The sequence below is a fragment of the Rhinoderma darwinii genome, chromosome 2, assembly GCF_050947455.1.
Source record: "Rhinoderma darwinii isolate aRhiDar2 chromosome 2, aRhiDar2.hap1, whole genome shotgun sequence".
NCBI classification, from domain to species: domain Eukaryota; kingdom Metazoa; phylum Chordata; class Amphibia; order Anura; family Rhinodermatidae; genus Rhinoderma; species Rhinoderma darwinii.
The window spans coordinates 352213105-352228788 of NC_134688.1; the positions used below are offsets into that span (position 1 = coordinate 352213105).

At 41.4% G+C, this 15684-nt stretch overlaps 1 protein-coding gene across 14 annotated transcripts in view; it reads right to left on the minus strand.

Annotated features, from left to right (window-relative positions):
* PLEKHA6 (pleckstrin homology domain containing A6) overlaps window positions 1-15684 on the minus strand; it is a 181026-nt gene that overhangs the window by 32220 nt on the left and 133122 nt on the right. For 10 of the 14 annotated variants that reach the window (XM_075853745.1, XM_075853744.1, XM_075853737.1 and 7 more), the window contains exons 10-11: window positions 12947-13033; window positions 793-846 (exon numbers count right to left, since the gene is read on the minus strand). In XM_075853745.1, coding sequence (XP_075709860.1) covers window positions 793-846; window positions 12947-13033 — 141 coding nt within the window. The remainder of the gene's footprint in view (window positions 1-792; window positions 847-12946; window positions 13034-15684) is intronic. The other 4 variants (XM_075853741.1, XM_075853739.1, XM_075853743.1 and 1 more) reach the window with 1 other exon arrangement.

Consider the following 15684-nt stretch of genomic DNA (forward strand, 5'->3'; position numbering starts at 1 on the left):
TCAATCAGAGTTCATCAACCACAACCAAACAAATAAAAAAAAAAACAAGTTAAAAACGCAACAAAAAACCACAGTGTGAACCCAGACTAAAGAGGTTGTCTGGTTTAGAAACCCCCTTTTCAATTATCCTATAAGGGAATTCTGAGTTAATAGACAGAAGTCCCCCATTCAGGAATCTCATTTATTAGCCAGAATAGAGCACAACGCCTACAAAGAGCGTGGTCTGTTCCGAAGGACCCTGCCTGTCCGTACGGGCAGCCTATTAACATCAATGGGTACTGCTGCAGCGCGACAGGGAAATTGAACCCTTGGTTCCCCCATATATTATACCTGATAGCTAAGAGTCAAAACTTTTTGTCAGGAGACCCTCCTACTAGAAAGAGACTTCCAAAGCGGACAACATCTTTCGTTTTTTTTCTTGCATGCAATAATAAGAGCTTGGTTAAAGGTGGTATCGTCACTGTGAGATATAATGTCACTTCTTGCTAGTACATTTGTATACAAAGTTGTGTATTGTTAGGAATAATACCCCCAACCAAATGAATATGTATATTAGAAGTCAACATAGATCTTTCTTTAATCTATTCATGTGGTGTATTTTCTTCTGTTGCAGGATTTATTTTGCATTTATATTTGCTTGTTTACACTGACAATATACAAATGCTTTCAACCAGGGACACGTTGTTACACAGGTCTACCATATCACACATAGCACAATCTATGAACACAGGGAAGGAAAGTTGACACCCACACACTGTAGGGAGGAACAGTCATAGCTCTGCGGCTTCCTACCTGCTGATCCAAAAAATCAAGGTGCCTCTGTAACTGAAGATCTAACATTTCATCCTGTGGGGAAGGGGAAGCAGCGGCAGGAGACAAACACAGGGTTAAAAAGGCAAAGCAGAGCAAAAGCTGGGCTGGGAGCCTCCAACCCCACATTTACTTATGAATAAAGTGCTACTAGCAAGGCCTGGAGGAACAGAAATCTGGCAAGCTGCAGAGAGAAGTGCAAAAAGCGCTAAAGCAGGGAAGGAGAGATAACATGCCATGCAGCATCTATGGTAATCCATACTCCACAGTCACACTGCATGATATATATATATATATATATATATATATATATATATATATATATACACATGAACAGTCCACTGAAGATGGCAGAAACAAGAACATATGATACACACGGGATGCAACCATTGACGCAGTGTGAAAGCTTCAACATGCAAAAGACTGAAATATATCTAGCCTATGTACACCTTTGAAATCATTTTTTTTAAATAAATCAGTGTGTTTTGTGCAACTTTCTAAATACTTTTTATTATAAATTATTTTTACTTTTTGAGATACAGTTGCACCAATCACACTCCCTTATCTTACCAACATAAAATATTTCCATGATATCCTGCATAACATCACACTGTATGTTTTAGCTGCATTTGCAACATGCGTTTATTTATTTTTTTTGGTTGATGAACTCCAATTGAGACATGGGAATTTATAATGCAAAAAAAAGCGCGGTAAAAAAACACAGTGTGAAACCAGCCACAAAGTATGTTTACATGAGTTTTTTCTGTGCTTGGCTTTTTTTGCCATAGTTGTGATAATTGCACCAAAAATGCAGTAATTTTGTCAAAAATGGCACGGTTTTGCCACGATTACTAAGATTGAGCCAAAAACCGACACAAAAAAATGACTTATGTAGACAAACCTTAAGGAAAACTGCCACAAAAACATCAACTAACGGCTAAATCAGTACAGAAGTAGAGAGATCAAATAAAAACGTCAGCGTCGTGTAGACTGTAAGGGCACGTTCAGACGTGGCAGAGTTTTTCCGCTGCAAATGTTGGTGCAGATTTGGGGAAATTACGCAACGAATCTGCACCAACATTTGTATATTTGACAGGTAGTTCAGACGTTGCAGAAAACACAGCGGACTTGCCACAGATTTCAGTTTTTGCAACAGACAGTGCATGCTGCGGACTGAAAATTCCGCACCGCAGCCTATGGTCCGCAGTGGAGTTTTCCGCAACGTCTGATCTAAGTTTCCTAAAAATGTATAGAAACAAATGTAAAAAACGGCCGCTGGAGAATTCCACTGCGGACTGTCCGCAGCAGAATTCCACAGCAATTCCGCCACGTGTGAATGTGCCCTTACCGCGTTTTTTAAGGCGTTTTTCATTTAGTATAATTTTGTACATGCTTTTTCTATCGCGTTTTTTTAGGTCCTAAAGACAAGCCCATGGGAAAAAATGCCAGAAAAAAACGCCATACCCAGAGCAGGTGGTGTTTGGAAAAAAACACTACTGACCACAAAATTTCCTCAAAACCCCCACAAACCAAAACACAGTGTAGTGCTTTCTTAATTTTACTATAGACTTTAACCCCTTAATGACCGCCGATACGTCTTTTTACGGCGGTCATTAGTGGGCTTTATTCTAGAGCGCCGCCAAACTACGTCGCTGCTGTAGAATAAAGTAAACAGAGCAGGGAGCCGTGAAATCTCCATGCTCTCAGCTGCCAGAAGCAGCTGAGGGCTGGGAGCGTCCCTGCTCTGCCGGGTGAGATCGATATTAGTATCGATCTCACCTGTTTAACCCTTCAGATGCGGTGCACAATAGCGAGCACCGCATCTGAATGGTTTTGGAGAGAGGGAGGGAGCTCCCTCTCATCTCACTGACACCCGGCGATAAAATCGCCGAGTGTCTGTGTCTTCTATGGCAGTCGGGGGTCTAATAAAGGCCCCCAGGTCTGCCTGCAGCGAATGCCTGCTAGATCATGCCGCAGGCATGACCTAGCAGATGCCTGTCCGTTTTAAACGGACAGGCAGTAATACACTGCAATACAAAAGTATTGCAGTGTATTATAATAGCGATCGGAGGATAGTGAAGTCCCCTAGTGGGACTAGTAAAAAAGTAAAAAAAGTTTAATAAAGTTAATTAAAAAAAAAAGTGAAAAAAAAAAAATGAAAAACCCAGCTTTTCCCCTTACAAAATGCTTTACTATTAAAAAAAACTACAATAAAGCAAAAAAGTTACACATATTTGGTATCGCCGCGTCCGTAACGACCCCGACTATAAAGCTGTTACATTATTTAACCCGCACTGTGAACGCCGTAAAAAATAAAATAAAAAACAATGGAAAAATTGCTGTTTTCTGTTAATCCTGACTTTAAAAAAATGTGATAGAAAGTGATCAAAAAGTCGCATCTACTCTCAAATGGTACCAATAAAAACTGCAAGTCGTCCCGCAAAAAACAAGACCTTATACAGCTATGCCGACGCAAAAATAAAAAAGTTACAGCTCTTCGAATGTGACAATGGAAAAATCTAAAAAATGGCTTGGACATTAGGGCCCAGAATGCCAGCAGGGGGAAGGGGTTAATGTAACATCTGGCTGCACCTCTAAATGTAAACAGCAAATATAAAACTGGGCAACCCCATTAACGTTGGTAGCAAAACAATGCTTACATTGTCCTTAATATTGTACGTATATCTATAAGGCTCTGTTGACATCTGCATCGTGGCTTCTGTTATTATAATGGAAGCCACGTGAAAGGCTGGATCCGTCGTACGACGGAACCCAACAGCGTCTGACAGACCCCAATGACTTACAATTGAGGCCATTGGTGTTTTGCCACGGTGTCAGTCGTTTTGACGTGATGCTGCACTATTCTTGCCATCAAATGTGATGGAACTGCTGATGGAGGAGCCTGTGATAGCAATGTGAACAGAGCCAAACTGCCACCCACTCTGCCCTCCCACATTTCCCTTCTATTATTCCCTTTTATTATTATATCTGCACAAAGGTTTAATTGAAAATGAACCATGATTGTCACCAATTCTTCACGCTTGCATCTTAAGATGCTGTTGTAGTGATTGTTATAATAGTTCTGCTCTTTCTATGTGTCAGTATTTTTTCCATCCTTCCCCAAGGCTTATATCCTTTAGTTTAACCTCCTATGTGGCAGTAAATCAAAAGCTTTTAGAAGATGTAAGTACATTCTTTCACCCAAGGGCAGGATTCTATACGAACCATGAAGTATTTTCATGCACAATTACAACTTATTGGTTATCAACATGGACAGTACCTATTCTGTATGAATAAAGGGATTTGTCAACTGAATTCATAGTAACTCAGGCCTTGCAGTCATCACTGCATACAGAACATAACAGCATAAAAGTTATTACCGTACAAGCAATACTGAGCAAAAAATGGAATCCGTGTAAGCTCCCATGCCAATATAATATCACACAAAATCATGTCTGAAAAATATCACTATATTATTAAATGTCACTATAGCATGTTCAGACAGGTCAGATTTGCCTATGGAAAATCCGACACTTATTTACTACAGTATCCGTGGCAGAAATCCGAGGCTTACATTCAGATTTCTGCCGCGGATATGCAGTTTGATCTGCCGCGGATCTGCACGTGGTTTAGCCCCACTTAATGGAGCTGAACCCCGTGGGGCAATTCCGGCGGATTTTCCGGACAGAATTTTTCAGTACCACATGAACGAGGTTGCAGAAACCCTATTATTGACACGTCTGCCATTTATTCAAGCATGAAGTTCACTATGAACAGTGCAATATGTCTCTTCTAGTGCATGAAATTGTCAGATAAGATAAATAAAGTACCGTAATGATCAGTAAGCAACCTGTAACTGCAAACCTATAACTACACTGGTATCTACACTGAACGGCCACCTTATTAGAGACACCAGCCCTTTCATGATTGGAGATCCCCTGTATGGACAATAGACAAGTGAGAATAAAATCAAGTGAGCAAGTTTTCCCGTGGATCAGTTTCAGTGTGAATCCACATTAGAATGGAAAAATTGACCGATCTGTGACTACGAACAAGACATGGTCATTAGTGCTAGACTAGTATTTTAAAAACTGCCAACCTTGTGGGATCTTCTTGTGCAACAGAGTCGAGGGCATACCGAGAATAATGCGATAAAACATCCATCGAAAAAGGATCCTGTGGACGTCAACGAGGAGGATGTCCAGAATAGTTTCGGACACACAGGCTGTGCACAGTCAAGCAAATTGCAGCGGAATACAACGCTGGTGCTTCAAATAAGGTGTCCGAACGCACAATTAATCTTTCCTTAGCACGGATGGGCTCTAACAGCAGACGACTGGTGCCATTGCTGTCTAGGGGAAATAGAAAGGCAATACTCCAGTGGGCAAAAGAGCACAAAAATGGCATCTCTGAGCAGCGAAAAAAACATGGCCTGGTCATATGACTCCGGATTTCTGTTGCACCATGCTTATGGGAGGGCCAGAATTGGGTGCAAGCGGCATGAATCTAAGAACTCTTCCAGTCAGGCGTCAACAGTTCAGGCTGGTGGACATAAGGTAATAGTATGGGGATAGTTTTCTTGGCACACCGTGGGTCTTCTGATATCTGTGAATGGACTTTTGAATAGTAGGGCTTACCTAAGCATTGTGGCTGACCAAATTTATCCCTTCATGGCAGTTATTTACAGGAGGACATTTAGTGGCAACAGCGAGAAGCTTTCCTGTACACATGTGCCAATATTCCTGCAAAACGATTTCAACACCAAGTGGAATCTATGCCACAATGAATTGCTGCGGTGCTGAAGGCCAAAGGAGGTCCCACGAGCTTCTAGATGGGTGACACAAAGGCTGGGTTCACACGACCTATTTTCAGGCGTAAACCGAGGCATAATACGCTCCAATACGTCGGCAAACATCTGCCCATTCATTTGAATGGGTTTGCCGACGTACTGTGCCGACGACCTGTAATTTACGCATCGTCGTTTGCCTCGTCAAAGAAGTGCAGGACATTTCTTTGGATGTAATTTGAGCCGTTTTTCATTGAATTCAATGAAGCACAGCTCTAAATTACGGCCGTCAAAGACGCCTCGCAAAATGCGAGGAGGAGCAATTACGTCTGAAATGACGGAGCTGTTTTTTCCTGAAAAAAGCTCCGTAATTTCAGACGTAATTGCAGTTTACGTGTGCACATACCCTAATAATGTGGCCATTGAGTGTATATACAGATGATGCTGAGTTTTTATACAGTTGCGGCCTACACGTGAGGAGATTACCCTGTTACTGCAACGTATAGAGACCTCCTAGAATTGGTCATTATTAATTTTTATTTTATTATAAATATATTTATTAAATGTTTGTTTTCCTGTTACCATGCTCTGTTCAGTTTACTGAGTAGTCAACATGGAAAATAGCTGTTACTAGTTTCCAAATTTCATCCACACGCTGTGTAAAATTTCAGTCCTGCAATTCACCTGCGGTGCATATTTTTCGTACCGCAGCATGTCAATTCCTGCTGAGGAAAGTGGACTGAATTCCTGCATTTTTCAGAGGAGATATCTCCTTCTCACAGACTTGAAAAAAATGCAGCAAAATCTGCACAATTTTCTGCAGTAGAAAACACAGGAAATGGTGCGGTTTTTCCACAGCAGAATATCTGCTTGTTTTAGCGGTAATGCTGCAGAAATTTTCTTCAGAAATTACGTTACGTGTGGACAAGCCCTAAAGATGGCCATAAATGTACTGATAATATGAAATTATGCAGCTGGAAAAGATTTACTTTTATACCTATCTTATATATATTTTCGAAAATTTGGTTGAAGCCCGATTTTTCATTGGTTTAAAATCAGGAAATAGCTATTTTTGATTGGACACACGTTCCCCAGGTAACGGATTGCACTGACAGGCTCCACCCCTATTGATGACGTGGCAGCCCATAATTGGCTGCAATGTACATCATTCCTCGCTGTATTGCCTAACATAGCAGCACTGCGATGTTGGCCACAGCGGGTTTAAACACAGGCAGGACAGTTGTCCTGTCTCGTATAATTGAGGGACTAAAATGCATGGAGAAGCAATGAGCGATTGAGGGACTAAAATGCATGGAGAAGCAATGAGCGATTGAGGGACTAAAATGCATGGAGAAGCAATGAGCGATGGAGGGACTAATGGTAATGATGAGGAGCGAGGAAAAATGATGCCAAATGGGCATAAATCAGAAGTTCCCGCCCCTCATCCACCACTTCGTAGATTAGTCTAGGAGCACTGCCTTAGGACTTTTATTTCCAAAAGGGAATAAAAATTTTTTGATCATGTGATCATAGTGTTAAGGATATTTAATGGTGCTTCCAATAACATTGGGTCCGATGTCACCAGTATTCCACCTGTACTTATGGACCCGTTTTCTTTGCACTAATCGGCAGCCCCTTCTCTCTATCAGTGCTGGAAAGAGAGAAGGGGCAGCCCTGACTTGTCGAAGCGATTGAAAGTAAAAGAAGTTCATACGTACCGTTGTCTTGGTGACGCGTCCCTCTTGACATCCAGTCCGACCTCCCTGGATGACGTGGCGGTCCATGTGACCGCTGCAGCCTGTGATTGGCCTGTGATTGGCTGCAGCGGTCACATGGGATGAAACGTCATCCCGGGAGGCCGGACTGGAGGAAGAAGAAGGTAAGTTAACTTTTAATACTCTGTAATTACTATGCGGGTCGTGCTCCCATATAAAGTTTGGTAGCACGTTCCGTAAAAAGCAAAAACAGGACATGTCCTATCTTTTGCGGAGCCTTTCTACGGCACGGACCCCTTCCTGTAAATATACAATAGAAGTGAATGGGTCCGTAATTACGGACGAATTCTACGGTCGTTTGCATGGGGCCTTACAACACATAATTGGGTATTTAAATAGTGAGCTTTTACTATATCTATACCGTAAGTCAACCTCCCAAACAACGCCGGGTATAAAAACTAGTGAAAGTATAAGATCAGTTTGAATCAGCGGAAATGTGTTAAATTATTGATAACATACATATGTGTTCATCTAGAGGTGCCCATACGTGCTTTTGCTAATATGGTAATTGCGTACTATATAAACAGAATATTTGTAATACATATGTTAATAAATTGATTGGTTCTGAATGAAATAGATATTTTCCTTTGATTATAACATATAGATGATCTGCATTAAAATTTTCTTGGAAACTAGTGATTAAACTCTACAACCATAGAATCCTACAACCCTGTAATAAGATATCTTACAAGAAAATACAGGGTGGGCCATTTATATGGATACACCTAAATAAAATGGGAATGGTTGGTGATATTAACTTCCTGTTTGTGGCACATTAGTATATGGGAGGGGGCAAACTTTTCAAGCTGGGTGTTGACCATGGCGGCCATTTTGAAGTCGGCCATTTTGTATCCAACTTTAGTTTTTTCAATGGGAAGAGGGTCTTGTGACACATCAAACTTATCGAGAATTTCACAAGAAAAACAATGGTGTGCTTGGTTTTAATGTTACTTTATTCTTTCATGAGTTATTTACACGTTTCTGACCACTTATAAAATGTGTTCAAAGTGCTGCCCATTGTGTTGGATTGTCAATGCAACCCTCTTCTCCCACTCTTCACACACTGATAGCAACACCGCAGAAGAAATGCCTCCCGATCTGACCCCCTTTTATCTTTGGGGTCATCTGAAGGCAATTGTCTATGCTGTGAAGATACGAGATGTGCAGCAACTGAAACTACGGATACTGGAAGCCTGTGCTAGCATTTCTTCTGCGGTGTTGCTATCAGTGTGTGAAGAGTGAAAAAAATATTTCTATAAAAATTTTAGGCAAGAAAATAAACCAGCATTTACTAAAAAAAATTCTAACCGCATCTGGTCATTAAGGCCCAACATACCCCTGATTTTTAAACGACTATGTACATTTTTGCAACTGTTTTCATTTCAGCAATGCATCTAAAATAAAGAAAAATGAAATAACTTTGCAAATAGACTTGATTAAAAAAAACTGTACCGTATTGTGTTTACTACTCCTATGCAGAATTACATGTGTCCATGCTTAAGACTACAAACAAACCCTATGTAGTCTGATCCTGCAGTCATGTATTACTGCCATCTGCCTCAAATCGTCTGTACGTTACAGGGAGGAGAAGAAACGTAGAGAAACACATGCAGGATCATACTACAAAGATTTTATTTGTAGTCTGTAACTATGGAGACATAGGTCTGCATAGGAGTTGTGTACACAAAATGGTAGTTTATTTTTAATCAAGACTATTTGCAAAGTAGCTTAAAAATAATCTGTCATCAGGTTTATGCTGCCTTGTCTGGGCGCAGGATAAAGTAATGACAGACACCATGAATATAGCGGTGTGTCCCTTACTGGTTTTCTTGCAGTAGTTTTCACAAAATCACTGTTAGGGCATGACCACACGTAGCGGAATTGCTCTGGAATTCCGCTGCGGACAGTACGCAGCGGAAATCCGCAGCGTACACGTTTCTCCATTGCCTTCCACAGCTTTGTGGTTGGGTTTTGTTTACACGTTGCGGACAATTTCGCTGCGTAGCATAGGCTGCGGAGCGGAATTTGGTGTCCGCAGCATACAATGGTTGTTGCGGACGTGTAGCGGACTTGTTGCGGACTCATTGCAGAATTTCTCCATTGACTTCAATGGAGAGTCAAAATTCCGAAAATGAAGTCCGCAGATGTTATGTAGATGTTATGTGTGCTGCAGAGCGTATTGGTTTTACTAACATGACATTTCTTCATTCTGGCTGGACCTATGTATTTCTAGGTCTACAGCCAGACTGAGGAAGTCAATGGGGCTCCCGTAATTACGGGTGACTATGTGTGTGCACCCATAATTACGGGAGCGTTGCTAGGCGACGTCAGTAAATAGTCACTGTCCAGGGTGCTGAAAGAGTTAATCGATCGGCAGTAACTGTTTCAGCACCCTGGACAGTGACTTCCGATCACAATATAGATCAACCTGTAAAAAAAATAGAAGTTCATACTTACCGAGAACTCCCTGCTTCTTCCTCCAGTCCGGCTTCCCAGGATGACGTTTCAGTCTAAGTGACGGCTGCAGCCAATCACAGACTGCAGCGGTCACATGGACTGCCGCGTCATCCAGGGAGGTCGGGCTGGATGCCGAAAGAGGGACGCGTCACCAAGGCAACGGCCGGGTAAGTATGAATTTATTTTACTTTCACTAGGGAAAGTGCTGTCCCTTCTCTCTATCCTGCACTGATAGAGAGAAGGGAAGCCTGTTCACCTCAATACGCAACGGCTAGTCCGCATCAATTTAATGCCCATTTTGGGCAGAGCCGCAACAGAATCTGCAATGCAGATTCTGTGCGGCATTGATGCGGACAGTAGCAGAAGAAATCCGCCACGTCTGGGCATGCCCTTAGTTTTTCGGAAAAACGCTTTTTTCGCAGCGTTTTTTTACGGCCGAGAAAAATAAGTGCAGGACCACATCTTGGGACGTTTTTGGAGCCGTTTTCCATAGACTCGTGAAAAAAGCTCCAAAAACGGCCGTAAAAAACGCAGTGAAATACTCAGCGAAAATCGCGAGTGGGACAAAAAACGTCTGAAAAACAGGAGCTGTTTTCTCTTGAAAACAGCTCCGTTATTTGAGACGTTTTTGACTCTAGGTGTGAACAGACCCTTAATAAGCTGCAGCACAAGCCTAACCAGGAGTCTGATCAATGAATTGCATGCGCCCAGGAGTCCTCGATGTTCATGAGCTACCGGCTCCTTGGCCACTGGTTGGCAGCGTTGTCGCTATGCACAGTATTGGGAGAAAGATGCAATCCGTGGCAGAAGGGTGGGCGATGCTGCTGCACTCGTCTCGTGCTTCAACTGGTAAACAGTAATTTTAAGAAAACTACTGCAAGAAAACAAGTTATAAAGAAAACACCGTTATAATCAGGGTGTCTGTCACTACTTTTTGTTGCCCTCAGATAGGGTAGCATAAAACTGGTGACAGATTCCTTTTAATATTTTAGTTTAAAGAATTTGACCAATAAAAAAAATTGGTTGCAGTGGTGGATTTAGGGCCCATTCACAGGAACGTGAATAATGTCCGTGTGCTGCGCATGAAAATCACGCGCGGCACATGGACCCATTGATATCAATGGGGCCGTTCACTCATGCGTGAGTTTTCACGCAGCGAGAGACCGCTACGTGAAACTCACTGCATGTCCTATATTGATGCGTTTTCACGCACCTAAGCAGCCATTGAAGTCAATGGGTGCGTGAAAACGAGGCACCGCACATGCATCCGTGTGTGGTGCGTGATTTGCGCATCAATTCAATTGAAAATAATAATTAAAAAAAGCTGTGATTTGCGAGTGTGTGAATAACGCATGCCACTCGCAAACTACACTGATGCATAACGCAACACACACGGACCAGATTTACGCGCGTTTTTCACGTGCGTGAATCTGATACGCTCGTGTGAATGTAGCCTTAGGCCATGTTCAGACGTGGCGGAATTTTCCCGCTGAAAATGTTACTGCAGATTCTTTGCGAATTTGCAGCAACATTTTCATATTTGACAGGTAATTCAGATATTGTGGATATAACAGCAGACTTACTGAAGATTTCAGCCTTTGCACCGCAGCCTGATTTCCGCACAGTTATTTTCCGCAACGTCTGAACTAAGTTTCCTAAAAATTTATAGAAAGAAATGTAAAAGACGGCTGCTGCAGAATTCCACTGCGGACTGTCCGCAGCGGAATTCAACAGGAATTCCGCCACGTCTGAATGTGCCCTTACTTAACTGGTTCCCCACCGCTGGCTGTATATTTACGGCCAGCGGTCAGGGTCCTTAAAACCCGAGCCATAGACTTTTTACGGCTCGGGTTTTAACTTGCTGCCCGCGCGATCGGGCAGCTGAATGTCGGGTCTCCGGCTGTCAGTGACTGCCGGGGACCCTGAGGAGAGGATAGAAGCAGCTTTCGCTTGATCACATGATCGCCGGGTGCCATTAGTGACAGACTGCTGCTGGTTCTTACCAGACCCAGCACAGCCCTATTAGTGACAATCGTCACTATGAGAGGGCTGATTTCCCCTGTAACTGGGGCTGCTGTGCAGCTCCAGTTACTGTGGAAAAGCATGGTGTAAAAGAAAGAAAAAAAATATATAAAGTTCCCCAAAGGTCTTTTTTGACCTTTGGGGGACAGACCATAGTAATAAAAAAATAATAAAGTAAAGTGCAAAAAAAAATGAAATAATAAATACACATAAAATACCCACCCCCAAAAAAAACGTTTCCCCCCCCGCCAATCATTGTTGTAACGCTAGCGCTGACCCAATTACCCTAATATAGACATGTAATATATAAAAATTTACGGTAGACAATGACGATCACAAATAAAAGGTCTATTTTAGGGTAAAACTATGTTATTACCAAAAAAAATAGCTGAAACGTAAAAAAGCTTCTTTTTTTACTATTATTTTCAAACTTTATGAATAAAAATTCAAAAATAGCAAAAAAGGTGCGTATAAAAACGATAAAAAATGAAACCTGCATTGTCTAAGGAAAAAAAGTCGCAAAAATCACGTCGTTAGCCCAACAAATAAAAACTTTATAGCCATTTAACTAACACGTGCTAAAAATGGCTAAACGGTGTCTGGTCCTGAAGGCGCAAAATAGCCCGGTCCAGAACTGGTTAATATATAATTATAATAGTCTTTTTTTGCATTGTGCTACTAGACTGATAATATACTATGTTGATGAAATAGCTATCCTATGCCCGGGAAACAAAAAATCTATGCAGTTACAGGTTAACTATATTATTTTGACCTTTTGCGGTCTATAGCTAATGTTAGACATCTGTCCAACAATAAAAGGATATGATACACAGGAGCTGCACAAAAGACTTGTAATAATGATATAAAGTTATTCCATTTTTAAACATTTCATTGTTGTATATGAACGTAAAAGCAAAACAAAAAAGATTAAAAAAAAGGGAGAAGAAATGCTGCTAGCGCAGAAACACACAACAATGACAGGACAAATACACAGGAAACGTTTGGAAGAGACAAGGTGTCCTTATCCCATCGCAATGCACACTTAAATCGAATTAATTAAATGGTCTCCGCTTTAATATCTTATGTAAAGGCTTACCATTTTGTCATGTAGAGGAGGGGATGATGGGTAGCTGTACGAGTACATTCCAGTGGGTATTGGTCGACGCTCACCTGAATAGTCATACTGAGGAGAAAAATAGAGACGTAATTTTTACTACAGCTCTTTCCCATTATAACACATCTACTCTAGACACTCTCTAAAGAGAGGGGAAATGTACGTCTTAAAGCCCTTTTACACCGGCCAATGATCGTGCAAATCTGCGTTCATATGAGCGCTCATTCCCATCATCGCCCTGTGTAAACAGGGCAACGATCAGCCGATGAACAAGCAAACACTCATTCATCGGTTGATCGCATCTTTTATGCAGCACAAAATATTATCATTGTCGGAAGCACATCCCCCTGTGTAAACAGGAAGATGTGCTGCCGACATGATTGAAATTGCACTTCCCCATACATAACCAATCATAGCTCATTGTGAAAGGAGCAAAGCAAAGTCGATCAACGAGCTGTGTCTTTGATCGGCACTTGTTTTTACGGGCCATATGGCTGAATATCTGTGGTCCATGTTCGGCATATATATGCTGATAAAATCTGATGTATTTAATACAACTGTATAGAAAGAAGTTTTTATTTTTATTGAAGTCAATGGCAGTTGTATGCAATTATACAGGCATACAGATGGTTTCTTTTGGGACATACGTTCTGCAGACCACCAACGGCACCACTGAGTGTCATCACTGAACGCCATGTGTACCTAGCCTTAGATCATTTGCTTTTAATGTTTTTCAATCTTTACTTGCTAGGAACCCTATCATTATCTTTGGAAGTGGAACAAATAAAATTATACAACTAAAAATTACAGGTGGAAATAAACAATTTACTGCTGATTAAAATGATCATTGTACCAATGCAGCAAATCTGAATCTACTGACGGTTTATTTTGGGTTTATGCGCAATGTTCTCAGATCAGCCCGAGTATGAGGTACATGGCATGTAATGAGCGCTCCCCATAACACAAGAGAAATTAAGATTTTTTTAAATCTTTATTATAAGTTCAAAGAGTGACGATTGGTTTACACGGTATAAAATTTTGTGCAATCTAAACATTCCCAACTGCATCTAGCAACAATAATCACTGTGTGTAAATGACCTAATCACTGCCATCTAATGTTAAGTCTCTGTGTTGTTAGACCGGCCACATTGTGGGGACAGATCTGCGCAATGTGGCATGGTCAAATCCACTGCATCGTGACTCCATCAATAGAAGCCCATCCCAGATCACAGAACAAGGTACTGACTTATTGTTTTAAATTATGGCAATGTCATTCAGATCCAAAGTTCAGAATGTCGGCTAAAATTTTGAGTATACGCCCAGATTAAAGGGGTTTTCAGTTTAGAAACACAATTTTCATATATCCTATTAGAGAATTCAGAGGTTAAAAAAATAGCGGGGTCCTCTGTTCATGATCCTTATCTGTGCAGAGTGCTTACAAAGAGAGTCTCGTGCTCTGGTGGACCTGTCCTATCCTGCATTATGATTTATTCACACAGAGGGTTTTGCTGCATTGTCTGGTTGCGTTTTTGTTGGTCTATAGGTGAAAAAAAACGATATTGTCAGATGTTACTTTAAAGTCTATAGTTAAATACTGAAAAATCGACATACACAAGGTTTTGGTTTGTGGCGTTTTGGTGGCATTTTTGGATTCCGTGGCATTTTTATTTTTTTTTAAATGCAGCATGCTCTGGGAATGAGCGCCATTTGGCTTAAGGAGCGTAGATTTTGCTGTAATGTTTTTCTGATGCCATGTCTCCTATGCAAAGCCCAGTACAGTGGGAAAACCACAAAAAGTTACCCCATTTAGGAAAGTATACCCCTCAAGGAAATCATCTAGGGGTGTAGTGAGTATTTTGACCCCACAGGAGTTTTCCAGAAATTAGTGCTCACTGGATGCTGCAGATTGAAAATTGAAATTACTGGTTTACTGGTATTTCAATTTATAATGTGGGGGCATATGTAAGATGTGAAGAGTACATCAGGGTATAATAAGGTGATGTAATAATGGGGTAAATAAATAATAAATTGAATAATCCATGGATGTGTGGTACACTTTGTAGCAATTGTCCTATTTTCCTGCGTTTTTACGCAACCCTCCATAGACTCTAGTCTATGAGGGATCCGTGATAACGCGTCACTCACGGGTGCACCTCGGACGTGAAAAAAGCCTAAGGCAGCTTGCATTAACTTTCCACGAGCCGCGACCTACTATTACGGTGCGGGGCGGAAAGGGGTTAAAACGCCAGAAAAAAACCCTGTGTGAAGAAGGCCTAACACAGACAACTCATTCACTGGAATGGGCATTCTGTAATGCTTAATTTCCCCTTGTGGTGGAGCTGCAGTGAATTTAACTTGCTACCAGGTTTCCCCACGTATTAAAGTTGATCGCTGGGGATCACAGCAGGAAGACACTTTGTGATCAGCTTATGGTTAAGGTAACCTTATAACAAGTAGGGATTCTCCAAAGCAGATACCCCTTTTAGTTATAATTACTGAGTTTCCATCATATGGAAAAATAAAGGTGGTGGGGTAGAGTACGTGGCACACTGTAGCCTGTTTCTTCCTCCAGATCAGCTAGAATGACAAGCAGAAGACCTGTTACCATGAACCCTGGTATCTGTCACTTATTTGGAAATAAAACAATAAGGTACAGTGATAGTTCCCTTTCTTATCACAGACTATAAGGAATTGCAGCTACCAAGCCACAAAATAAAAGA